Below are 27533 nucleotides of genomic sequence, written 5' to 3'. Positions count from 1 at the left end.
ATTGGTTCATACTGTACCACACAAGAATCTTCTCCAAGGGGCCTATTTATGAAAGGCCTGTCGGACATGATCCGACATTGCGGATCATGTCCGACAGACCTCGCTGAATGCGGAGAGCAATACGCTCTCCGCATTTAGCATTGCACCAGCAGCTCTTGTGAACTGCTGGTGCAACGACGCCCCCTGCAGATTCGTGGCCAATCAGCCGCTAGCAGGGGGGTGTCAATCAACCCGGTCGTATTCGATTGGGTTGAATTTCGGCGATCTCTGTCCGCCTTCTCAGAGCAGGCGGACAGGTTATGGAGCAGCGGTCTTTAGACTGCTGCTTCATAACTGGTGTTTCTGGTGAATCTGAAGGCTCGCAAGAACCACGGGCCATCAAGCTCCATATGGAGCTTGATAAATAGGCCCCCAAATATTCTTTGAAACTCATCGTAAGAGAGGAATAAATTGCAGCAGTTAACAAACAAACGGCTAGATTTAGAATTGGGCGGTAGCCGTCAAAACCAGCGTTAGAGGCTCCTAACGCTGGTTTTTACCGACCTCTGGTATTTGGAGTCAGTCAGGAAAGGGTCTAACGCTCACTTTGCAGCCGCGACTTTTCCATACCGCAGATCCCCTTACGTCAATTGCGTATCCTATCTTTTCAATGGGATCTTTCTAACGCCGGTATTTAGAGTCGTGGCTGAAGTGAGCGTTAAAAATCTAACGTCAAAACTCCAGACGCAGAAAAAAAACAGGAGTTAAGAGCATTCTGGGCTAACGGCGGTTTATAAAGCTCTTAACTACTGTGCTCTAAAGTACACTAACACCCATAAACTACCTATGTACCCGTAAACCGAGGTCCCCCCACATCGCCGCCTCTCTATTAAATTTTTTAACCCCTAATCTGCCGCTCTGTACACCGCCGCCAGCTAAGTTATCCCTATGTACCCCTAATCTGCTGCCCCTAATACCGCCGACACCTATATTATATTTATTAACCCCTAATCTGCCCCCCCAACGTCGCCGCCACCTACCTACACTTATTAACCCCTAATCTGCCGAGCGGACCTCACCGCTACTATAATAAAGTTATTAACCCCTAATCCACCTCACTCCCGCCTCAATAACACTATAATAAATAGTATTAACCCCTAATCTGCCCTCCCTAACATCGCCGACACCTAACTTCAAGCATTAACCCCTAATCTGCCGACCAGAGCTCACCACTACTATAATAAAAAAAAATTAACCCCTAAAGCTAAGTCTAACCCTAACACTAACACCCCCCTAAGTTAAATATAATTTAAATCTAACTAAATAAATTAACTCTTATTAAATAAATTATTCCTATTTAAAGCTAAATACTTACCTGTAAAATAAACCCTAATATAGCTACAATATAAATTATAATTATATTGTAGCTATTTTAGGATTAATATTTATTTTACAGGCAACTTTGTAATTATATTAACCAGGTACAATAGCTATTAAATAGTTAATAACTATTTAATAGTTACCTAGTTAAAATAATTACAAAATTACCTGTAAAATAAATCCTAACCTAAGTTACAATTAAACCTAACACTACACTATCAATAAATTAATTAAATACAATACCTACAATTATCTACAATTAAACCTAACACTACACTATCAATAAATTAATTAAATAAAATACCTACAATTATCTACAATTAAACCTAACACTACACTATCAATAAATTAATTAAATACAATACCTACAAATAAATACAATTAAATAAACTAACTAAAGTACAAAAAATAAAAAAGAACTAAGTTACAAAAAATAAAAAAATATTTACAAACATTAGAAAAATATTACAACAATTTTAAACTAATTACACCTACTCTAAGCCCCTAATAAGATAACAAAGCCCCCCAAAATAAAAAATGCCCTACCCTATTCTAAATTAAAAAAGTTCAAAGCTCTTTTACCTTACCAGCCCTCAAAAGGGCCCTTTGCGGGGCATGCCCCAAAGAATTCAGCTCTTTTGCCTGTAAAAAAAAAACATACAATACCCCCCCAACATTACAACCCACCACCCACATACCACTAATATAACCCAAACCCCCCTTAAATAAACCTAACACTAAGCCCCTGAAGATCTCCCTACCTTGTCTTCACCTCACCGGGTTCAGCGATCGATCCAGAAGAGGGTCAGAAGTCTTGATCCAAGCGGCGACTGAAGAACTCCATCATCGGGCTGAAGTCGGAAGTCCATCATCGGGATGAAGTCTTCTATCAAGCCACATCTTCAATCTTCTTTCTTCCGGAGCGGAGCAGAGCCATCTTCTTCCCAGCCGACGCGGATCCAACCTCTTCAAGCGACGCCTACTCGCAGAATGACGGTTCCTTTAAATGACGTCATCCAAGATGGTGTCCCTCGAATTTCCGATTGGCTGATAGGATTCTATCAGCCAATCGGAATTAAGGTAGGAATATTCTGATTGGCTGATGGAATCAGCCAATCAGATTCAAGTTCAATCCGATTGGCTGATCCAATCAGCCAATCAGATTGAGCTTGCATTCTATTGGCTGTTCTGATCAGAATTCCATCAGCCAATCAGAATATTCCTACCTTAATTCCGATTGGCTGATAGAATCCTATCAGCCAATCGGAATTCGAGGGACGCCATCTTGGATGATGTAATTTAAAGGAACCGTCATTCGGCTAGTAGGCGTTGGTTGAAGAGGATGGATCCGCGTCGGTTGGGAAGAAGATGGCTCCGCTCCGCTCCAGAAGAAAGAAGATTGAAGATGCCGCTTGATAGAAGACTTCATCCTGATGATGGACTTCCAACTTCAGCCCGATGATGGAGTTCTTCAGCCGCCGCTTGGATCAAGACTTCGGACCCTCTTCTAGACCGATTGCTGAACCCGGTGAGGTGAAGACAAGGTAGGGAGATCTTCAGGGGCTTAGTGTTAGGTTTATTTAAGGGGGGTTTGGGTTAGATTAGGGGTATGTGGGTGGTGGGTTGTAATGTTGGGGGGGGTATTGTATGTTTTTTTTTAACAGGCAAAAGAGCTGAATTATTTGGGGCATGCCCCTCAAAAGGTTCTTTTATGGGCTGGTAAGGTAAAAGAGCTTTAAACTTTTTTAATTTAGAATAGGGTAGGGCATTTTTTTATTTTTTGTTATTTTATTAGGGGGCTTAGAGTAGGTGTAATTAGTTTAAAATTGTTGTAATATTTTTCTAATGTTTGTAAATATTTTTTTATTTTTTGTAACTTAGTTCTTTTTTATTTTTTGTACTTTAGTTAGTTTATTTAATTGTAGTTATTTGTAGGTATTGTATTTAATTAATTTATTGATAGTGTAGTGTTAGGTTTAATTGTAGATAATTGTAGGTATTTTATTTAATTAATTTATTGATAGTGTAGTGTTAGGTTTAATTGTAGATAATTGTAGGTATTTTATTTAATTAATTTATTGATAGTGTAGTGTTAGGTTTAATTGTAACTTAGGTTAGGATTTATTTTCCAGGTAATTTTGTAATTATTTTAACTAGGTAACTATTAAATAGTTATTAACTATTTAATAGCTATTGTACCTGGTTAATATAATTACAAAGTTGCCTGTAAAATAAATATTAATCCTAAAATAGCTACAATATAATTATAATTTATATTGTAGCTATATTAGGGTTTATTTTACAGGTAAGTATTTAGCTTTAAATAGGAATAAGTTATTTAATAATAGTTAATTTATTTCGTTAGATTTAAATTATATTTAACTTAGGGGGGTGTTAGGGTTAGACTTAGCTTTAGGGGTTAAAAAATGTATTAGAATAGCGGTGAGCTCCGGTCGGCAGATTAGGGGTTAATGTTTGAAGTTAGGTGTCGGCGATGTTAGGGAGGGCAGATTAGGGGTTAATACTATTTATTACAGGGTTATTGAGGCGGGAGTGAGGCGGATTAGGGGTTAATACATTTATTATAGTAGCGGTGCGGTTCGGTCGGCAGATTAGGGGTTAATTATTGTAGGTAGGTGGAGGCAACGTTGTGGGGGGCAGATTAGGGGTTAATAAATATAATATAGGGGTCGGCGGTGTTAGGGGCAGCAGATTAGGGATACATAGGGATAATGTAGGTAGCGGCGGTTTACGGAGCGGCAGATTAGGGGTTAAAAAAAATATGCAGGTGTCAGCGATAGTGGGGGCGGCAGAATAGGGGTTAATAAGTGTAAGGTTAGGGGTGTTTAGACTCGGGGTACATGTTAGAGTGTTAGGTGCAGACGTAGGAAGTGTTTCCCCATAGAAAACAATGGGGCTGCGTTAGGAGCTGAACGCTGCTTTTTTGCAGGTGTTAGGTTTTTTTTTCAGCTCAAATGGCCCCATTGTTTTCTATGGGGGAATCGTGCACAAGCACGTTTTTGAAGCTGGCCGCGTCCGTAAGCACCGCTGGAATTTAGAGTTGCAGTGGGATTAAATTATGCTCTACGCTCCCTTTTTGGAGCCTAACGCACTGAAAACGCAGCCATTCTGTGAACTCTAAATACCAGCGGTATTTAAAAGGTGCGGGGGGGGAAAAGCATGCGTAGCTAACGCACCCCTTTGGCCGCAGAAATCTAAATCTAGCCAAAAGGAAATAGTGTTAGAATCATAGGAAAATTACTCACATGGGATACAGCTGCCACAAGCTCTATCGGATAAGCACTTTCATTAAAGGGCCACTAAACCCAAAATCTTTCTTTCATGATTCAGATAGAGAATAGAAATTTAAACAACATTACAATTTACTTCCGTTATTTATTTTGCTTCATTTTTTAAATATCCTTAGTTGAAGAAAAAGCAATGCACATGGTGAGCCAATTACACAAGGCTTCTATGTGCAGCAACCAATCAGCAGCTAGTGAGCATATCTAGATATGCTTTTCATCAAAGAATATCAAGAGAATAAAACAAATTAGATAATATAAGTAAATTAGAAAGATGTTTAAAATGTTATTCTCTTTCTAAATCATAAAATAAAAAATGTGGGTGGCATGTCCCTTTAAGATTCAATAGTTTATACTTAACCCCACTACAGATAATCAAAATGAATTTATTAATAACACATAAAAAGCACTGCAGGCACAATTTATTAAGTGAAACACAGTTTCTAAGGGCTAAATACAGCAAAATAGCCCATCCGCATACACAGCACTGAGTGCTTAGCTTGGGAATCAGGTATTATATATATGTACACATTACCAGTCCAAAGTCTTTAAAGAGACATAATACCCTAATGCTAAATCACTTGAAACTGATGCATCATAACTGTAAACAGCTGACTAGAAAATATCACCTGAACATCTCTATATAAAAAAGGAAGATACTTTACGGGAGCGCAATAATTAACCAGCCATTACAAGTGGCTGGTTATTGCTACCGTGATCTCGCAGTAGCAATTAGCACTACGGAAATGTCTTAAAGTGCCCCAAATGCCCTCAAAATAGAGGGCATTATAGTTTTTTTATTTAAAAAATTTTAGTTTTTTTTAAAATAAAAAAAACTGCACTCGTTGGTGGATGTGGGGTGTCAGAAAAAAATGGCACTGAAAAGTGCCTTTACATTGCGGTCTATGGGAACTCATTGCGGTCTATGGGAACTGTGTGTTCTTATAGACTGCAATGTAAATATATATGTAAATGCTTATATACATATATATTTATGTGTTAATATGTGTATATACACATATTAACACATAAATATATATGTATATCAGCATATACATATATATTTACTATGTGCTGCCCATCGCTACGCTATTACCTCTCCGCTGCGCGAGATTCTGATGCCGTGTATAAGGGCTTCAGAACAAGGCTCCCATAGGAGCCTATGGAACATTGCACTCGTGAGCATAATGCTTCCCAGCAAAAGCGATATTTTGCACTCAACTTGTAATCTGTCCCTAAGTGGACTGTGAGCAGTTATACTGTCAGCTGCATGTTGAAAAAAAAAAACAGCAGCTAATCAGTTTCATCACTGCTGAGGTCATACTTTGCTTTACTGTAATCTGAGGAAAATAAGATAGCTGCCAGATACATGCTCCCTTGCATGTCCTGGGACTAGCATCCTGATTTGCTGCTAAAAGTCTCTTTACAATGGGATGTGACTGCACAAAATATCTTCATTTTTTACATAGAGATGTTGAGGAGATATTTTCTTGTCAGCTTTTTACAGATATATTGCATCACTTTCCAGGGCTTCAACATCTGGGTATCATATCCATTTAACCCCTGTGTGGAGCTGTTTTGGGGGTTTTAAATGCTACTCACATTTAAGCCCCGCTCTATGGTATTTTTTAGTGAGAAACCCACACATATTATATGTTGTTGCACTATGCAATCATTTTTTTATTTTTTTTATATAATTTTTATTGAAACTTTGCAATAATACATTAATAGCTCAATACAATGACATATTGATGCAAAAGAAGACAAATAAACAGAAAAAAAAATTCCACAATACAATAAAAATTCTTAATCCCGAAAGGAAAAATTGTCATACAAAAATATTAATAAACTAAAATATGTAACAGCATAAATAGCCATTGTAGGGCATTAGTGATGTCATATCATGAGAAAAAACACAGATTAAATTATACATTAAGTATACTTAGGTTATAGAGATGAGGATAATTACATAAAACCTAACATCAAGGCGAATAACATAAAATAGCTACATGCCCTATCCAAAAAATAGTGCGAAAAAAGGAAAATGAAAAAATGGCCTCATCTTTTGATACTTAAACACAATAGGTACTATCCTCTAACAAGACTTAAACTTGAATTGTGTATATGTAAGGCTCTATTGAACTACTAAAATAAATATGAAAAGGTAAATAAAATTCCACATGCACTATGACAAACACCTGAGAAAATACCTCTATCAATCTGTCGTTTGAACCATTCTGAACTCTTGAAAAATGAGACCACTTGGGTTTGAACCTTTATAGGAAGAGATAAGTTCAATTTCTCCCATTTCTGGAAAAAGCGATGAATCTCTTTTTCCTTATAGATCCTCAGACTGAATTGCTCTAACGTCTATGCAATTATTTTCTGTATAATTCATAGCACGTTAGAGCTGAACAACAAAATGTGTAAACAAAATGTATATTTTTATATATAACATTTTAATAAACAAAGATGTTAAAAATAATAATAGAAAGAGCAGACAATTTCCTACCTAATGTTGGGTATTAGGGGTTCTAGGGCTTTAAATACTTACTACCCCACCCAGCTCCCTTAAGTCCTATTGAGCTGCAGTTTCACTTTGCAGTTCCAAAGCCTTGTGACTTTATCATGCATGGGCATGGTGATATCACCAACATCTCTGGATTCCCCTATCGATGCTGGCCAAAGGGACCACCAGCAATTTGGGGGTAAGGGTGAATGGGGCTGCAATGAGCTCTGAAAGCAGTATTTTGCCTAATAAATAATGGCTTTTCCAAGGATAAAAATTGTTAAAGGGATATGAAATCCCAAAACTTTCTTTTGTGATTCAGGCCAAGCATGCCATTTAAAAAAAGTTTCCAATTTACTTCTACTATCAAATTTGCTTCATTCATATGGTATTCTTTGTTGAAGAGATACCTAGGTAGGGGTCTGGAGCTCTACATCGCAGGAAATAGTTAAATCTCAATCTCTCTCTCTAATAGAGGATAACTATTTAAAACATAAATAATTATTTTGAAGTAGAGGCACAGACTCAGCAATCAGCCCTGAATATACACATCTGAATAATATGCATACCAAAATAGGGCTAGTTTACATTCTAGCAGAAACCTTAAAGGGATATGAAACTAGGGTTGCCACCTCAGCCATGTTTTCAATACATGGAACATGTATTGTGTTTCTGGACAGCACTATTCATATTCCTCCCTGCACACCCTGCAGCATGTGTAACTTATAAGTGTTCTGTATTTTAAGGGACGGGTGGCAACCCTATATGAAACCCAAATTTTTTATTTCATGAAGAGCATGCAATTTTAAGCAACTTTCTCATTTACTCCTAATATCAGTTTTCTTCGTTCTCTTGGTATCTTTATTTGAAACAGCAAAATTGTAAGCTTAGGAGCAGGCCCATTTTTTGTTCAGCACCTGGGTAGCGCTTGCTGATTAGTGGCTAAATGGGAGGGGGAGGGGGGATATATACACTACAGAATTGTTTTTATATAAATAATAAACAAAATAAATAACTTAAAACCCTACAAACTGGGTATTGGCAGACAGCCAGGTGGCACCTAGTAAGAGGGGGAGGTTTAGAGAGTTTTTTGGGAGGGATCAGTGTGGTGGGTGGTTGAGGATGGTTCCCTACACTACAGAAATTTAACAAAAAGAAAGAAAGAAAAAAAAAAAAGAAAGAAAGAAATGCCCTCCCTAAACTGCATTCTGACAGACTATCTGCCAATATCTAAGATGGTGGTGACCAGTGGGGGGTGAGGGAAGGAAGAGAGCTGTTTGGGAGAAATCAGGGGGTGGGAGGTGTCAGGTGGGAAGGTAATTTCAACACTACAGCTGAAATTAACCCTACATCATTAACACCTTCACTACCAGGGATTTCAGAAGTGTGGTGTACAGCTGTAATGAGCAGCCTTCTAACTGCCAAAAGCAATGGCAAAGCCATGCATGTCTGCTGTTTCTGAACATAGAGGATCACAGAGAAACTTTTACAACCATTTGTTTTTTTGTTTTGTTTTTTTTATATTTTATTTATGGTTCAACAGCGAATACAATTTAAGGTAGACACATAAAGCATTGATAAATCACCTCGCAGGGTGCCAAAGACTCTAAACAAATCATAATAAATTAACAAATTTATAAACAAAAAGAGAGCCAGCCCACTTAATCTAATCCTTCTTTAACTAAAAGAAGAAAAACAGAAAAATCACCAAATACAACTCTTTGGTTTAGCATATAGCGAAATAAAAAGATTCAACACTTGCATTTATTAACAACCATTTGTTTTATGACTGCAGTAGTTGTGTGTAAATAATTTCAGTGAGAAATTCAGTTTGGTATATTTAATGCCACCATTTTTCCACCAAATGCGATCATATTATAAAGAAAATTGTTAACTTTTTCAAATACTTTAGGTTTCTCACTGAAAATATTTTCACACAGTTTGTGCAGTCATAAGAAAAAACTCTTTTGTAAAAGGTACTCTGAGATCCCCTTTGTTTAAAACTAGCAGACATGCTATGTGTTTACTGTCCTTTTAAAGGGGCAATCCAATTTACAGCATATATCAGTAAATAAGCACTGCCAAAGAAATGTTTAATATCCTTTAACACAAATCAAGACCAGTTCAGGGATACACCTTTTAAAATGTATGGTGGAATTCATATGCCTCATCTATTTTTCTGTGGACAATTAGGGACAGATGTAAATAAGCTTGTCTCGTAGGCAGCCAATCACAGCGTAAAAAGAAAACATTAACTTTAAATGGGCATTCTAAAGGAAGTTTGGATGCTCTAATTCATTAGAGAATATAATTTTTGTATTACTGACTCTAGCTTCATATGTATTTAACCTTTGCAAAAAGGGTTAAATACATAGGTAAAGGCCCTAAGTATTGCAGCTACACAGAAGAATATTGTTGGTAATCGGCAGCTACTTGGCCCTTCTGATTGGCTCAATGGCTGTTTTCAAGCAGCCCTCTAGTAATGTGTTAAACCTCTATCCAGATCAATAATGCTAGAATCAGTTATGCAAAATTTAATAGCACTTACAAATTAGAGCATGCCATTTTAGAAAGTTCCTTTAAAAATATATATATTTTTTTCCGTAATTGAACATGATAGATAGATAGATCGATAGATAGATAGATTAGCTAGACAGACAGACACAGAGAGAGAGAGACACACACATACATACAAACTGCAAATACATAATTTCTTGATCTCTCCCAACACTAGTGTTTGGCTCTTTTTCTCTCTTTATCTACTCCCTTATAATGGATCTTTTTTACCAAGATAATTGTAGCTCTGTTTGGCATGGAATTACTGTAAGTGAGACGCTAATAACAGCTTTATAAAAAGTTATATTGATTTAGCAAACATATATCAAGCCAGAGTCTCTGTGCTTTTTAAGGCTGGATTAAGTTTTTATGATGACTATCAAAGCAACTGAAATGTTAACATGATGAATATCTGCTCAATGGAATAAAAAAACAATAGTTTCAGACAGGTAACTTCAGCCCTCATATTTAGATTTCCTCTGTAAGACCAGCTACTGCTGATTAGCCAATGTGAGAGCATACATTATCCCACTATTAAAACAACCTTAAAGGGACATGAAACCCAAAATTTTTCTTTCATGATTCAGATAGAGAATACAATTTTAAACAACTTTCCAATTTACTTCTATTATTTAATTTGGTTCCTTTACTTGTTGTCCTTTGCTGAAAGGTGTATCTAGGAAAGCTCAGGGGCAGCAGAGAACATAGGTTCTAGGTGGCTGCATATATATATATTGATTGTGATTGGCTCACCCATGTGTTCAGTTAGAAACCATTAGTGCATTGCTGCTCCTTCAACAAATGATACCAAGAGAATGAAACAGATTAGATCATAGAAGTAAATTAGAAAGTTGTTTAAAATTGTATTCTTTATCTGAATCTTGAAAGAAATGTTTTGGGTTTCATGTCCCTTTAAGGGACATGGAAGTAAAAAATCAGCTATCATGATTCAGATAGAGAATATAATTGTATAACACTTTCTAATTTACATCTATTATCATTATGTAAATTAGTATCTTTATCCTTTATTAAAGGGACATTCCAGTCAAAATTTAAAAAACTGAAATAATTCCAGTCAAAATTTGAATAACATCTTTAAAACGAAACATATTTATAATATACATATGTTTGCAAAATGCTTCTAGTAAAAGTTATCACTGTTTTAGAGTTAGTATTTTTCTCTGCACGTGCATGTGAAGCATAGCTAGATATTCTCCGTGCACCAGCATTTTAAATACTGCAGCTGCTCAGAGACCCAGAAGGGCTTGTATCATATAAGTAATAATGCAAAGTGAGTCATTACCAGATGATGCAACCAGTTTAGGCTCTCTGAAATGCTGGTTCACGGAGCATACTTATGTACACTCTTGAAACAACTATAGCTTTTACTAGAAGCATTTTTGCATATATAGTGCAAGATGGCTGGAATGCATTAAAGTCAATTTTTTTTATGTATTCAGTTTATTTTTTATCTATTCACTGCAACACAAAATATATATTTTAAAACGATTTAAAACTGTAATTTTGTTAAAAACATATACAGTACATTGTTTTACAGGCTCTGGACACCCTTGAACACTGTTTAGCTTAATCCCTTTGCTGTGGCCAATTAGCAGCAGATTTAAACAAGCTCCTGAAACAAATTCAACAATGGGTCCGTACCTTTGGTAACACACATCCACATTTATTAAGTACAGGTTAAAGACAAAAATTATTTGGAAACAACATTAAAAATAGAGCCATGGCACACAGTACCGGTAACGCTCACATCAAACGCATTTCGGCTGCTGCCTTTGTCAATGACGTAAGTGTATCACCTACTTCCTGTATCATATTTATACCTTTATGGCTATAATTAGCAACCAAACATGAATTAACTTCATAAGCTGAAGATCTTAAGAAGTATTGTAACTATCGTATCTCATATATCTATTTACAATCTTTATTTTCACAAGGGTAATATCATATTTAAAACATTTGGGACTAGATTACAAGCGAGGCGCAAATTTTTTGCGCAAGTGATATTGTGTTTCCGCAAGCATTTTTAATTGCGTTGATATTGCAAGTTGACTGAAATCTACGCTTCCATTCTTACAACGATCTCAAAGCTGTGGTTTACTGTTTTCCAAAACAAAAAGGTATCACAAAACACATCCAAAATACATTACAAAGTACAGTTACACTCATATTAACACTGATAAAAATTATTTCCAAAAAATATTGCACACAAAAGTTATAAGATATGAGATCTCTGGTGTAAGAAAAAAAAGGCGCAAAAGAGCTTTACCATTGAGATACATACATATACATGTCTCTAAATATGTATTGTGCATTGTAGCCCTTTACTGTTAAGTAGATAAAAACTTTTAAAAACTTATTTATGCAATATTCATATTTAATAAAGGTTTTAACTATGTACTTACTGTAAATATTTCACATTCCAATGTTATGTACATAGAGAAATATGGTTTAAGTATTTATAAATAGATATTCCTATATGTATGTGTATATATATATATATATATATATATATATATACCTATATATGATCATCTATATATATAGGTATAAATATATATATTTGTTTTATAAACCATCAGATATATGTAGAGATATTTATTTATGAATAAATAGAAGATATTCTGTTATGTAAAAAACATTAGAAAATAAATATTTCTATATTCATGTCGGGTTAGTGCTAATGAGAATATGCTATGTTGTTTTTTTTCTCTATTGAATTCTAGGGGTAATGCGAATATGCGATAGTGTTTGCGCAATATTGAGGTGATAAGTTATGGGTGAATGTGTAACGCGTTCACGATTTTCATGTTTCGACTTTATTCGTGATTTTGGTTACTGCTAAAGAAAAAACAGTTTACTTTCAACTTGAAATACCAGCGTACCCCGACTAGCGCAAAAATTAAAATCTTAGCAGAGTTTTCGCTGTAGCGAAAACGCAAAATACTGCTCCACTTGTAATCTAGCCCTTTAAATAGCTCAATGAAAGAGATATATGTAGTTGCTAGCAATGCTTCCTACGCTAATATGAACTTTGAACCAATATCAAAATAGAATACATGAAGTATACTGAATAATACAATAAACAAGTTCCTGCACATATTAACCAACCACACACCAGCACACCACGGGTGTCAAGTTACTAAGGAATGCACATCAGCCTCTCTTTGGCAGTGAAAACACTGTAATTTCCTAAGTTAATTACAGTAAAAGCAGGCAAAACAAATAAATAATGCTACGGAAGTTTGCAGCGCTATACAAATAAATGATAATAATAATAATGTGCATTGCAATATTTTTTTTAATTTTGCATACAAACATGTTTATGGGAAATTCAGGTTTGAGTTTAATATCCCATTAAATTGTATGCATCTAAATCATGACATTGTAGTTTTTACTTCCATGTCTCTGGATTTGTGTTAAAAGAAATTTGTTATGAAAGAAATATTTGTGCTTCCAAACCAGTGAATCTAAACATAGCCGGTGCCTTAGCATCAAGGTGCCAATTATGTTCCCATTTCCTGAAATTTGACACAAATGAACAAAAAATGCATAAGAATATCTGGCAGGCAGTTTAAGTGACACTCTTGACCCTGCTAAGCCTGAATTCGTGCCTTAGTTTACCTACAAGGCCTCAGGCAATACATTTTTCATGTTTGCTCAATGCTCAACACCAGGAATGGCAGAGGTGAGACATATATTTATTCTTAGTGTGCAAAATAATTAAAATTCAATACAGCTGACATTAAGAATACTTTGCATTTATTCTCTAAGCAATCTCCCTTCTTCTAATGATTACCTCTCCTCTAGTTAATTTATATTTCAATAACACATTGTAATTTATCAGTTAACCTACTTACAGATAAAGTAAACTATTTTACTGCATTTTGATTACTAGATTTTTGTTTTTGTTTTTGTTTATGCAAAACTAGATTATAAACTGATAGTAAAAGCAAATAGCTGAATTCAGGTTCACCAGTCCACTTATATAATATCCTCAAATATTAAAGCTCAAAAGGGTATTAGATGTTTGGCTGCCAGTGAAAGCTGCAACAATTTCCAAGGCTAGAAGCCAATTAAAAAACTGGGTATTGCAGAACAGGGAAGTTATAATAGTTTTACATTTAAGAAAATATGCATTCTAATTATACGGCATAGATTCATTAAAGATGACGTCTTAGAATAAAGCTTAATGAGACTTGCTAAACATACAAATCCCCATTATTGTAAGATTCATAAAGAAAAGAGTTTGAATTTTAAAAGTGAGCTACAAGTTTGGTTTATAGAAACAAATGGGTTTTGTATACCTCATCCTTAAAGGGGCATTCAATTGTTGTGCACATCTACAAAAGAATAGTAACTGATCACTGTGGTTTTGCATTTCATCCTGTTCCTGCAGCTCTTTTCAGATCAGTTTTGCTGTTTTTTATAGCTTAAATGGACAGTCTACCATAGAATTGTTATTGTTTTAAAAGATAGATAATTCCTTTATTACCCATTCCCCAGTTTTGCACAGAAAACATGGTTATATTAATATACTTTTTACCTCTGTGATTACCTTGTATCTAAGCATCTTCTGACACTGACAGCCCTCTGATCACATGACTTTTTATTTATTATCTATTGACTTGCATTTTAGCCAATTAGTGCTGTGTTGTGCACAACTTCACGGTCGTGAGCACTTATCTATATGGCTCACATGAACTAGCAGTCCCCTATTGTGAAAAGCAAATAAAAAAGCATGTGATAAGAGGGTGTCTTTAATGGCTTAGAAACAGGCAGGAATTTAGAGGTTTAAATGCTATAAAGTATATTAATATAACAATGTTGGTTGTGCATATCTGGGGAATGGTTACTAAAGGTGTTATCAATCTTTTTAAACAATAACAATTTTAGTGTTTACTGTCCCTTAAAAGGTGCCAGATACTGAAGCTTCACCTATTCATACTGGGAGCTGCCATCTTGGAGCTCAGGTATTCTAGCAGCCTGTGACAGAAGCACTGCACACTCACAGATCAGTAATACTGGCCACTTTAGTGTGTGCATGATACAATTTATTTATTTTTTACAGTTTTACAGTTACACAAAATATATTTAAAAAACACTTAATAATAATAACTGCAAAAATGTACAGCTCCTGTTTGCATCATGCACATTAACCTGAAGGACTTTATACAGTTGTCAAAAAGTTGACAACCTAATTGAAATGTAAATGCACACAGCTTCTGTCACAGACTATTAGAATACTTGAGCTCCAAGATGGTGGTGCCCAGTATGAAGAGGCGGAGCTTCAGTATCTGGCACCTTTAAGATATTATAACAGAAAAACTTATTTGAAAAGAGCTGCATAAACAGGATGAATTGCAATGACATAGTTACTATTCTTTTGTGTGTGCACATCAGTTTAATGTCCCTTTAAAGGGACATTATACACTAGATTTTTCTTTGCATAAATGTTTTGTAGATTATCTATTTATATAGAACATACAGTTTTTTCTTAAAAATGTTTATATTTTGCTTATTTTTAAATAACATTGCTCTGATTTTCAGACTCTTAGTCAAGCCCCAAAGTTTTAGGAGAATACTGATGTATACCTACTCCAGCTTGCTCCTGTTTGTGTAAAGGGTCTTTTCATATGCAAAGGAAGGTGGAGGGGGGAGTGTCTGCTATTTACCACTTGCAGTGGGTGTTCCAGCTACATTTTTTGCAGAGCTAAACTGGGAGCTTCTAAGTATGTTTTTAAACAGTTTTATACTGAATTTTAGATCAGTATCTGTGCATATTATTCTTTATAGTAGTGTCTGTTACATGCAGTTATATGACAATTGGTGTATACTGTCCCTTTAAATGGGCATCATATCCATATGCCAAATCACTTGAAAATTATGCTGAATAACTGTAAAAATATGACAAGAAAATATCACATGAACATCTTTATGCAAAAAAGTAAGATGATTTACCTCAACATTTCTTCAGCTCACAATAGCAAGTGCTCCATGAACAATTAGCATTCAGCTACTGCGAAAAAATAAACACAACAGCCAATCAGCTTCATCAATGCTGTTGTCACACTTTTATTTATTGTGACCTCATGAGATTTTACTGAAATCTCTCACATTAACCTTCCTGGAACTAAAGAGGGAAATAACATGACTGTGTCTGCACATGGCAGATACATACTCCTTTGCAAGTCCCAGGACTAGCATACTGATTGGCTGTTTAAAAACCCTTTACAATGGGATGTGGTTAATGAGGAAAATTTTGAGGTACAACATTTTCCTTTTTTACATAGAAATTTCTAGTCAGCTTCTTAGAGCTATGCTGCATCTCTTTCAAGTGCTTCAACATTTGGGTATCATGTTCGTTTATTGCTCTAAATACAGTTAACTGCAAACTTTATTGTATGGCTTCAGCACAAAATTTAAAAATCAAAATACATTTAAAAATTGTTGATGAAAATGCCTTTATTTTAAATATACTAATTTATTTTAAAACGTCTGTCCATAAAATGGCACAGTGTGTAAATTGATGCTATTGAGTGTGCATGTGATGACTCAACATTCAATGGGTAAATGACTAGAGGCAGATTCACTTCCTCAGTGATCTTGCTATTGTGATTCGGGAGTCGTAGACAGTTGCAATTTCAGTGCCTGAAGATCTTAACCCCTTAACGACACGAGTCGTACAGGGTACGTCGCACACAACCTGGTCTTTAAAGACCAGCGACGTACCCTGTACGACCTAAGTGTTTAAAGCGGCTGGAAGCGATCCTGATCGCTTCCAGCCGCTTTCAAGGTATTGCCGTGATGCCTCGATATTGAGGCATCATGGCAATACCTTTTCTGGCACACCGATGCAGAGAGGGCCACTCTGTGGCCCTCTCTGCATCGGCCAGCGATGGTGCCGATCGTTGGTGGGTGGGAGCAGTTACAGGGAGGAGGTGGCCCATCGCTGGGAATCTTGGTCCCGGAATTAGTACCGGTGCGTGCGGGCGCGTGCACGGGGGCGGGGGTGCGTGCGCGCGCATGTGCGCGCGCCTGCGCGCCCCCGATCTTAACAAAGCATGCCACATAAACGGTCCGGTTGTGGTGGGAGCGGGAGGTGATCTGTGGTGGGAGCGGGTGATGAGGGCTAAATTTCTATTTATAAAAAGGATCTGGGAGAGGGGGGTGGGGGGTATTGAGGGGGGGCCAGCTACACTACAGAAAAAAAAAATATTAAAAAAAAGTGCACTAAAGTTTGAAAAGTGGGTACTGGCAGACAGCTGCCAGTACCCAAAATGGCACCAAATAGTGAGAGGGGGGAGATTAGAGAGCTGTGTGGGGGGGCTCAGGGAGGTTGGGTGCTATGGGGGGCTCCTACACAGCAGCATATGTAAATATGCTGGGAAAATTTTTAAAAAAATTTAAAGAGAGCTTTTATTTTAGTACTGGCAGACTTTCTGCCAGTACTTAAGATGGCGGGGACAATTTTGGGGTGAGGGAGGGAAGAGAACTGTTTGGGAGGGATCAGGGGTGGGATGTGTCAGGTGGGAGGCTGATCTCTACACTAAAGCTAAAATTAACCCTGCAAGCTCCCTACAAGCTACCTAATTAACCCCTTCACTGCTAGACATAATACACGTGTGATGCGCAGCGGCATTTTGCCGCCTTGTAATTACCAAAAAGAAACTCCAAAGCCATATATGTCTGCTATTTCTGAACAAATGGGATCCCAGAGAAGCATTTACAACCATGTGTGCCATAATTGCACAAGCTGTTAGTAAATAATTTCAGTGAGAAACCTAAAATTGTGAAAAATGTTACGATTTTTTTAATTTGATGGCATTTGGCGGTGAAATGGTGGCATGAAATATACCAAGATGGGCCTTGATCAATACTTGAGGTTGTCTACTACACTACACTAAAGCTAAAATTAACCCTAGAAGTTCCCTACATGCTCCCTAATTAACCCCTTCACTGCTGGGCATAATACACGTGTAATGCGCAGTGGTATTTAGCGGCCTTCTAATTACCAAAAAGCAACGCCAAAGCCATATATGTCTGTTATTTCTGAACAAAGAGGATCCCAGAGAAGCATTTACAACCATATATGCCATAATTGCACAAGTTGTTTGTAAATAATTTCAGTGACAAACCTAAAGTTTGTGAAAAAATTTGTGAAAAAGTGAACAATTTTTTTTATTTGATCGCATTTGGCAGTGAAATGGTGGCTTGAAATATACCAAAATGGGCCTAGATCAATACTTTGGGATGTCTTCTAAAAAAAAATATATACACGTCAAGGGATATTCAAGAATTCCTGAAAGATATCAGTGTTCCAATATAACTAGCGCTAATTTTGAAAAAAATTGGTTTGGAAATAGCCAAGTGCTACTTGTACTTATTGCCCTATAACTTGCAAAAAAAGCAAAGATCATGTAAACATTGGGTATTTCTAAACTCAGGACAAAATTTAGAAACTATTTACCATGGGTGTTTTTTGGTGGTTGTAGATGTGTAACAGATTTTGGGGGCCAAAGTTAGAAAAAGTGTGTTTTTTTCCATTTTTTCCTCATATTTTATAAAAAAATTTATAGTAAATTATAAGATATGATGAAAATAATGGTATCTTTAGAAAGTCCATTTAATGGCGAGAAAAACGGTATATAATATGTGTGGGTACAATAAATGAGTAAGAAGAAAATTACAGCTAAACACAAACACCACAGAAATGTAAAAATAGCCCTGGTCCTTAAGGGAAAGAAATTGAAAAATGGCCTTGGTCCTTAAGGGGTTAAAGTAACATGTGATCCCTTCCTTAAAAAAACAAAAGTGCAAGAGGTTGCATCAAAGCTGTAATTTCTTCCCCTGCAACACCTAGTTCAGCCACAGACCCCTCAAGGGAAATGGTATACACAGGTAATCATTTGAACCAGAGTATTCTACTGTACAATAAAACGAAGGATTACTTAAAGGGACAGTGTACACCAGTTTTTATATAACTGCATGTAATATACACTATAAAGTATAATATGCACAGATACTGATAAAAAAATCCAGTATAAAACCATTTAAAAACTTACTTAGAAGCTTCCAGTTTAGCTCTGTTAAAAAGGAAGCTAGAACACCCACTTTAAGTGGGCAAAAACAGACACTCCCCCCCTCCCCATATGAAAAGACTCAAAGTTTACACAAATATGAGTAAGCTGGAGTAGGTATACATCAGTATTCTCCTAAAACTTTGGGGCTTGGTTAGGAGTCTGAAATTCAATGCTTTAAAGGGACATTGTACACTAGATTTTTCTTTGCATAAATGTTTTGTAGATGATCCATTTATATAGCCCATCTGGGAATGATTTTGTAACAATCTATAGTTTTGCTTATTTTTTTATAAAATTGTGCTGCTTTTTAGACTCCTAACCAAGCCCCAAAATTTCAGATTTATATGTGCGTTTACAGACTACTACTGGCTTCTGTTTGACTAATCTGTCTTTTTATATGCAGGGGAGGAGGAAGTGTCTGCTCCCAGCCCCTTTAACTGGGTGTTCTAGCTAACCTCATCAACAGTGCTAAACTTGGAGCTTTATACTGGATTTTTAGATCAGTATCTTTGCATATTCTTCTTTATAGTGTCTATTACATGCAGTTATATGAAAATTGATGTATACTGTCCCTTTAACACAAATGAAGTTTAAAAACAATGTAAATATGTTTTTTTCTTTATGTTTAATTTGTAAGTTATTTAATACCTCATCTGCCATCTACATCACTTTTTCTGAAATGGCCCAATACATAACATTTTACTCCAGTTCCACCCCAAAATGCATTTTAGAAATAAATATGCAACCTGGGTCTACCGTATCCAAAGGTCATATTAGAGTGGGAAGAGAAGTGTTAAGGGACAAATTAATTCCTTAGCTTAAGTATTAAAGGGACAATAAAGCCAAAATTAAACTTTAATGATTAAATAGAGCATGCCAGTTTTAACAACTTTTCAATTTACTTCTGTTATCAAATTTGCTTTGTTCTCTTGGTATCTTTTGTTGAAGAGTAAAACTAGATAGGCTCATAAGCGCTCAAGTGTGCACGTGTCTTTAGTACTCTTTGGCAGCAGTGTTTTGCAGCATTATTTGTAGCTTTGTTATACAATATTGCAAAACACTGCTGCTATAGAGTACTAAAGACATTCAAGCGTCAGTGTGCGGCGGCGACCACATGAAGAGGACGTCAGATGGAAGATAAGAAAAAAAGAAGAAGCATTGGGTGGAAGAAGGAAGAAGACTGAAGAATAGAAGACGAAAGTCCCAGCAGAGCACCACCATGCATGGAGATGTAAGAAGGGCTGCGGAATCTGTTGGCGCTCTACAAATAATTGATAATAATAATAAGGGCGCCGCCTTACAGAAGCATCAGTCCACCTAGGAGCTGGAATCAAGTTTGGTGAGGAGAAACTTTGGGTTTAGCGTTAGGGTTAGCAAAAGAGCTTTATCGCAGATGCCCTTTTCAGGGAATCTTTTTTTAGGAGAGTTTTTTTTTAATTTTTAGCAAAAGATCTGAATCACTGAAGCCCCCTTTTCAGGGCATCTTTTTTTAGGATAAGATTTTTTATTTTTTAGATAAAGAGCGGAATCACTTTTGCTCTTTTAAGGGAAATTTTTTTTAGGATAGGGATTTTTAAAGATAGTAGTTTGCAGTAGGGTATTGGTAGATAGTGCATTAATAGTAGATAGTAGATAGATTGGTATTGGCAGTTAGGGTGTTAATAGGTTAGGGTAAGTTTGCAGTGGGGCATTGGCAGTTAGGGTGTTAATAGGTTAGGGTAAGTTTGCAGTGGGGTATTGGCAGTTAGGGTGTTAATAGGTTAGGGTACGTTTGCAGTGGGGCATTGGCAGTTAGGGTGTTAATAGGTTAGGGTAAGTTTGCAGTGGGGTATTGGCAGTTAGGGTGTTAATAGGTTAGGGTAAGTTTGCAGTGGGGTATTGGCAGTTAGGGTGTTAATAGGTTAGGGTAAGTTTGCAGTGGGGTATTGGCAGTTAGGGTGTTAATAGGTTAGGGTAAGTTTGCAGTGGGGTATTGGCAGTTAGGGTGTTAATAGGTTAGGGTAAGTTTGCAGTGGGGTATTGGCAGTTAGGGTGTTAATAGGTTAGGGTAAGTTTGCAGTGGGGTATTGGTGGTTAGGAGATTAATAGGTCAGGGGTAGTTTTGTGGTGGGGTATTAGCAGTTAGGGGGTTAAGTAGTGTAGGGATAGTTTGAGGCAGGGAGTTATGTCAGTTTAGGGGTTAATAGGTATGTTTATTAGGTTTGGTGATACATTTAAAGGGGATCCTTTATTTACATTGTCAATGTAGGTGGCAATGCTGCTTGGAATATTTTGCCACCTTCGCCACCCATTGCAATGTATAGTAAAATGCCTCTTGCGATGCTGTCTTTAAACAATGATATCACGCGTTCGCCGGCTTACTTCACCAGCTTACTCCAAATTGCTGTGATGCCTTTTGAATATCTCACCGCCTCTGGGCACTTTTGATCATCAGTGCCTTACTGAGCCCCAAAACATTAGGAAAATATACACAGATAGATTTTCTGAAAGCTTGGGGCTGCCGCTTTTGTGTTTTTATGTTTTTTCAAAGATATATTATACATAAAACTATTCTTAACCACAAAGGGTTAATGTGATTTAAATTATTCACATTTTCATATAGATTGTGATAGCTTTAAATCCAAAAATGTCTTACAGAGACATGAAAAATCTTATATAGTAATATAAAATGTTTTGTTATGAATGGTAACTTTGTAATATGCTATCATTATTTATTTTTCTCATTTTTCTGTAAATTAAAGGGATACTGAACCCAATTTGTTTATTTCATGATTCAGATAGAGCATGCAATTTTAAGTAACTTTCTAATTTACTCCTATTATCGTTCTCTTGCTAACCTTATTTGAAAAAGAAGGCATCAAAGCTAAGGAGACAGCCAATTTTTTGTTCAGACTCTGGACAGCACTTGTTTATTGGTGGCTGAATTTATCCACCAATAAGAAAAAATGGGCCGGCATCTAAACTTACCTTCTTGCTTTTCAAATAACGATACCAAGAGAATGAAGAAAATGTGATAGTAGGAGTAAATTAAAAAGTTGCTTAAAATTGCATGCTCTATCTGAACCACGAAAGAAAAAATAGAGTTCAGTGTCCCTTTAACTCTGAAAATTATGGATGATATTGGCCAGTTTTGTCTACTCAGTGGTTAGTTCAGATTGATTCCTCCAAATACTGCAAGTGGTGTTGGGGAATAAGTTTGGTGACTGAAAACAATTTGCAAAAAAACAAGGTGTTGTAACTATTAAAAAATGTTTTAATTACATGGAGCTAGATTACAAGTGACACGCTAACTAGAGCACATATTAAAACATTGAAAGTAAATGGTTACGCTCAAGTGTAAACAAAATTTGCGCTCAATGGATTAACATGCCTGAAAACCTAGTGTAAAGAGTAAGGGTTAAAATAAAATGTTAACCAAACACAACATAAAAACATTAAAATAATCTATTACACTCATATATATAGACAGAAAAAAAGAGGACAAAACCGGACTGGATGCCAGTGCTTCAACAGAGTTTATTCATGCAGGTGATAGACAAGAGGTGCAGCTCTGACTATCTGACATGTTTCCCGCATGCGCGCACATGCGCTTCCTCAGAGATTGGTAATTAGATGTCACAGGTGAGCTTTAATAGAATGTGTTAACCAATGGGAAGAGATCAATAGGTCTCTAAGTACAAGGTAAATCTAATGGGCTCAGCTGTGAGTGAAATAATCTAACTCTTTGGGATGATACACTGAAATATTGAAATGCATATAGTTCAAATGATATATAGTTACATTTAGTAGAAACATTTATCAATATAACAGAAAAAAATGTATATATGAAAATAGAAATATAAAAATACAAATATGAAAATAATAAGAAAAGAAAGAAAAACAAAGGAAACCTTACTAAGTCACATCCTAATGCTAAAAAGATATTGTAATTCAATAATAAAAACTATCTACAGGTTTCTTCACAAAGGTGGACTGCTTTAATTTATAGTATATGATTGTCTGGATAATAAAAAAAATATATATTATTCTAGACCTTAGTATAATACCTATGTAAAAAGCAGGATAAATGTATCCCTTGGTGTTTTCTTTGTTGAGGAGTACAAGGAGATTCCATTGGTGGGACTGAGGGGAGTTAGTTCTAATTAGACATGTGCATGGCGAAAAAATTCGGTTCGGTTCGGATCGATTCGGAATTTTTTGAAGTTCGGTTCGGATCGATTAGAATTCGGAAAATTCTGAATCGATTCATTTCGGATTCGTTTCGGATTCATTCGGATTCGAAGAAATTCGGTTCGATTCGGTTTGATTTGGTTCGATTCGGTTCGTAAATTCGGCATTTCGGTAAGTGTTAGGTGGGATTAGACTAGTATTATACTGTATATTAGGTGTTAACCTAACATACTGTACAATACTAGTGTAATCCCAATGGCCATCCGAATTTACGAATCGATTCGATTCGGAAAATTCGGCAGAATTTTAATTCGTAAATTCGGTTCGATCCGAATCGCCGAATTTGCCGAATTTTCCAAATTTCCGAATCGAAACGAAACGAATCGCACATGTCTAGTTCTAATGCAATTATTCTTATTAGTGTTTTAAATTGTGATAAGATGATCAATTCACAGATATATGATTCATTATAGAACAGATAGAAGATATATTAGAGCTCACAATGATACTTGTGGGTATATGTATATGAGGTATATGAGTTGATTCAACAGTTGAATTAATGGATGTACTTAAGATAGTGCTACTGGTTATATTGTTGGTTATATTGTTGGTTTGGATATGTTACTCAATAAATAAGTCTACATCATATCTCCTGTTGATGCCTGTGGGTGATCTTGTTGCTAATGTAAAGATCCAATAAACTTCCCTCTTGAGTAATGTTTTTACTCTATCTCCTCCCTGAGGGTCCCTATCTATATATTCTATTCCCTGGAAAGAGTTTGGTGACTGAAAACAATTTGCAAAAAAACAAGGTGTTGTAACTATTAAAAAATGTTTTAATTACATGGAGCTAGATTACAAGTGACGCGCTAACTAGAGCACATATTAAAAAGTTGAAAGTAAATGGTTGCGCTTGAGTGTAAACAAAATTTGCGCTCAATGGATTAACATGCCTGAAAACCTAGTGTAAGGAGTAAGGGTTAAAATAAAATGTTAACCAAACACAACATAAAAACATTAAAATAATCTATTACACTCATATATATCATTTCTAAAAAAAAAAACAAACATTTCATTTTAAAAGGTGTATGACTAGGTATTTGACTGAAAAGGGCTACAATGTATTTGTTATAGCTTAAACATTTTTGTAATGTATTACAGTTTATGACAAGTGGATGATTTTGTGCTGAGAAACAAATATGTTTTGTTTTTATCCTTGAGGTTTGTGTCACAGTTTATCAATAAAGATGTGGGGCTTTTCTTTTCCAGTCAAAAAGCTTATACCCCATGCACAAACTCAACTGTCCTTTTATATGCATCAAGATTTTTTTTAATTTTTATTTTAAAGGAACAAACTTAAGCAAAGAGAAAATGTTCTCTATTTTAAATTGCTCACTGATAAATAAGGTAAGCACCAATATGAAAAAATAGTTTTATTAAGGAGAGCAACATGCATTGTTCAAGAAACATAAACTATAATACATTAAAAACCACCAGCATTGAGGTACAAGAAAAAATAATTTAGAGTCCCCTGTAAATGCTCTTCTTCAACAGATGCATATTCATAGACAAGAATTTACAGTGGCCATTTGAGAACCTCAAGTAGTCATATTAGATTGTGACTGTCATCACATACAAGCTCTTACTAAAATATACAAAAGTCAAGAAAGAAAAAGTTAACTAATGTTCTCTGCCCCAGGGTTTGTGGATGAAATCATATCTGACATGTTCACTGACATCACTGTCAATGTTACTAATGCAACATAGTCATTTTATAGGATAACAAGGGAATCGGTGAAATCATTCTCATTAGGGACTTTTGATTGTTATTACATCTAGGGCAATTATCAGTTATATACTGGTAAACCAAATGTTATAAAATGAAACAAGAATGTCAGAATTTCCATAATATTTTACTGTTTGCATTTTGCTATATACTCAGTCATTATTTCCCACATAAACACAGAGGTTTTTTATGACTCAAACTGTTTCAGCATTCACAGGATGATGAGCACATAGAAACTATTGGAATGATGCGTAATCTCCTGTGCTTACTGCATGCTTGGGCGATCTGTATATCTTTCAGTATAATTGCTCAAACAATAATTTGCCTTTTAACATATATGTTAAAATATGATGTTAAAGTAAAATAATGTTAAAGTAAAATTCCATAATACGGATTTCTTAAACTTACAAATTTGCACAAAATGTTCTATATTAAAAAAATTCAATCTTACTAGATGGTCTGTTTCCTTTAAGAAAATATGTTGACTTTTTTATTATAACATTTTTCATAGGGAATGTTTGCAGCTAAACCCTATAATAAGTTTTTTTTTTCTAAAAGATTATACATTAGCTCAATTGACAGAAATTCAAATAGATCTGACTAGAGTTGTATAAAGAGAAGTGAATTCCTCCTGCTACACTATTAAATAAAACTGTCTTTATAAAGACTGGATGGAGTTCCATACATACCAACCCAGCAAGGATGTTTTTACTTTCTTCATCTGTGCAATAATCTGAAAACACCCTTCTATGGACAAAAAACAGTGTGTTCACAAACATCCAGCACAATATCCATAGCAGCAAAATAAGCAAAGTGCTTTTCTTCAAGATCCTGAACCTCAGCCATTTGAGAGCATAAATTCTCATGGTAAGGTCAGCAAGCCCTGAGCTTCACATCTTCAGATTTCACCAATCCACAAACGTATCCAGAAGTGACCCTGAGAGCTATTTCATAGCACGGTGGTCTGTGAAGAGCCTGGCAATGCTGTGTGTGTGGCAGGTGGGCAGCCCATCATCCCTGTGCAGCTTCCCAGCCTGGCTCTGCGCCCCCCTGATGCGAGTCCTAACTCGCTCCTCACTACAAGTAAAGCTGAACCTGTAAAACAATCTCTTTTTCTCTCTTTTCACTGAAAGTGCTGGTGCTTTAGCAAGAAAACTGAGATCTCCTTCTGAATGTAAGCCACGTAGTTCCGCCTCCTTTAGTCTGATGTTCCCTGTGTTAAACAGCAGACCCCATTTAACAGGCAGCCAGCCTTTTGTAAGGTTCACACACCACAAGAAAAGAGGGATTTCAGCCCCTGCCCAGAGCTGCTCTTGTGAATCTCTGCTGTGGAGGTGGAAGACAAGATTGATAGGGCTCTGGCAGTGAATACTCAGCAAATGCCCACAGATATCAATCTCACCACAATGCTGTCATTATGTTATTTTACAAATAGTTATTGCAAAGCAGCACATGTTACATCACCAGTAATTGGAAACATTTTTGCTTTGTCTACAGAATCTTGACACTGACGTTGAATTCCATTAAATACATTTAACACTGTATCTACTCATCTGTCTTGATTATAATTTACACCAAGTTAATACAATCTGTACACATTTATATTATAATGGAACTGTATGATCATAATATTCTGAAGCTCACATCTAATACAACCACACAATAATGTTTTATATACTATTATTAACACTGTGTCAGCATGTGATAAGGGAGTTGCTTGTGCACTAGTGATTCTGCAATTCTACAGAGCAGTCAATTAGACACAGATGCCTCACAGAATCTGCCTTAAAGGGACACTGAACCCAATTTTTTTTTCTTTCATGATTCAGATAGAGCATGCAATTTTAAGCAACTTTTAAATATACTTCTATTATCAATTTTTCTTTATTCTCTTGCTATCTTTATTTGAAAAAGAAGGCATCTCAGCTAAGGAGCCAGCAATTTTTGGTTCAGACCAATGGACAGCACTTGTTTATTGGTGCTGTCCAATCAGCAAGGACAACCCAGGTTGTTCACCAAAAATGGGCCGGCATCTAAACTTACATTCTTGCTATTCAAATAAACATACCAAGAGAATGAAGAATTTGATAATAGAAGTAAATTAGAAAGTTGGCTTAAAATTGCATGCTCTATCTGAATCACTAAAGAAAAAAATTTGGGATCAGTGTCCCTTTAAAGCATGAACTGGAAATGAGAGCTGCAGTTAATGAGTAGGTGGCCATGCAACAGCTAGTTGATGAAATGGTTAAAAAAAAGTAGCTAAGTTATGAGTGTATTAAAACTGTTATATTTGTTACAGTTAAAGGGATATGAAACCCATACATTTTATTTTGTGATTAAAAAGTTTACAATTTTCTTGTGTTATCAAATTTGCTTCTTGCCCATGGTATTTTTTGTTGATGAGACACCTACCTAAGAATCTCTTCAACAAAGAATACCATGGGAGAGAAGCAACATGACAACAAATAGTGTCGCATCTAGTGCTCTTGCAAAATGTATAACATTCCTGCTACACTGCTGCAATATAGTGCTCCAGACACGTTCATGCTACTGAGATTTCGTCCCTGCTTTTCATCAAAAAGATAACAAGAGAACAAAGAAAACTTGATATGAGGTAAATTAGAAAGTTGTTTAAAACTGCAGGCTCTATCTTAATCATGAAATAAAGTGTTTGAGTTTCATGTCCCTTTTATTAAAGGGTCAGTCATTTCAATATATATTTCCCCATAAAATGTTTACAGGGACAT

General features: G+C 35.8%; 1 protein-coding gene across 1 annotated transcript in view; it reads right to left on the bottom strand.

Annotated features, from left to right (window-relative positions):
* The window catches only part of DIPK1C (divergent protein kinase domain 1C), a 185422-nt gene extending 159228 nt beyond the window's left edge, over positions 1 to 26194 (bottom strand). Inside the window, exon 1 of the mRNA XM_053714864.1 lies at positions 25476 to 26194. Coding sequence (XP_053570839.1) covers positions 25476 to 25652 — 177 coding nt within the window. The 5' untranslated portion in view covers positions 25653 to 26194. The remainder of the gene's footprint in view (positions 1 to 25475) is intronic.
* Positions 26195 to 27533: the final 1339 nt, after the last annotated feature.

The sequence above is a fragment of the Bombina bombina genome, chromosome 5 (assembly GCF_027579735.1).
Source record: "Bombina bombina isolate aBomBom1 chromosome 5, aBomBom1.pri, whole genome shotgun sequence".
NCBI classification, from domain to species: domain Eukaryota; kingdom Metazoa; phylum Chordata; class Amphibia; order Anura; family Bombinatoridae; genus Bombina; species Bombina bombina.
Note: the sequence above shows the minus strand (reverse complement) of the source record. Positions and strands in the feature narration are given on the sequence as shown.